Source organism: Myotis davidii, unplaced genomic scaffold (assembly GCF_000327345.1).
Source record: "Myotis davidii unplaced genomic scaffold, ASM32734v1 C63185484, whole genome shotgun sequence".
Classification (NCBI taxonomy): domain Eukaryota; kingdom Metazoa; phylum Chordata; class Mammalia; order Chiroptera; family Vespertilionidae; genus Myotis; species Myotis davidii.
In genome coordinates this window covers 1-765 of record NW_006364872.1, presented here as the reverse complement: position 1 = coordinate 765, position 765 = coordinate 1, and the positions used below count along the sequence as shown (strand labels likewise).

The following is a 765-nucleotide window of genomic DNA, read 5'->3' as shown; positions in this document are numbered from 1 at the left end:
GAAGGATGTCTATGCCTAATGACACCCGGTTCCATCCTTCGTCATTCCTTCTGCTGGGCATCCCAGGGCTAGAGGACATGCATGTCTGGATTGGATTCCCCTTTCTCTTTGTGTATCTTGTTGCCCTCCTGGGGAATGCTGCTGTCCTGTTCGTGATCCGGACTGAGCATAGTCTCCATGAGCCCATGTACTACTTCCTGGCCATGTTGGACACCATCGACCTGGGCCTGTCCACAGCCACCATCCCCAAAATGCTGGGCATTTTCTGGTTCAACCTCAGGAGCATATCTTTTGAAGGCTGCCTTTCCCAGATGTTCTTCATCCACTTCTTCACTGCTATGGAGAGCATTGTGTTGGTGGCCATGGCCTTTGACCGCTACATTGCCATTTGTAAACCCCTTCGCTATACCACGATCCTCACCAGCAAAGTCATCAGCATTATTGCAGGCATTTCCATTCTGCGGAGCCTGTACATGGTGGGCCCACTGGTGTTTCTTCTCCTGAGGCTGCCCTTCTGTGGGCATTATATCATCCCTCATACCTACTGTGAGCACATGGGCATTGCCCATCTGGCCTGTGCCAGCATCAAACTGAATATAATGTTTGGCCTTGGCAACATTTCTCTCTTATTATTGGATGTGCTCCTAATTATTCTCTCTTATGCCAGGATCCTCTATGCAGTCTTTTGCCTGCCTTCCTAGGAGGCTCGACTCAAAGCCCTCAACACCTGTGGATCCCATATTGGTGTTATCTTAGCCTTTTTCA

General features: G+C 49.7%; 1 protein-coding gene across 1 annotated transcript; it reads left to right on the top strand.

Moving 5' to 3' along the window:
* Positions 1-5: 5 nt before the first annotated feature.
* Positions 6-758, top strand: LOC107181453 (olfactory receptor 52E8-like; the record flags this gene model as incomplete). The annotated part of the gene is given in 1 exon segment (XM_015557333.1): positions 6-758. A coding segment is annotated over 1 exon segment (753 nt), but the record flags the coding sequence as incomplete, so codon positions are not given.
* Between the last annotated feature and the right edge of the window lie 7 nt (positions 759-765).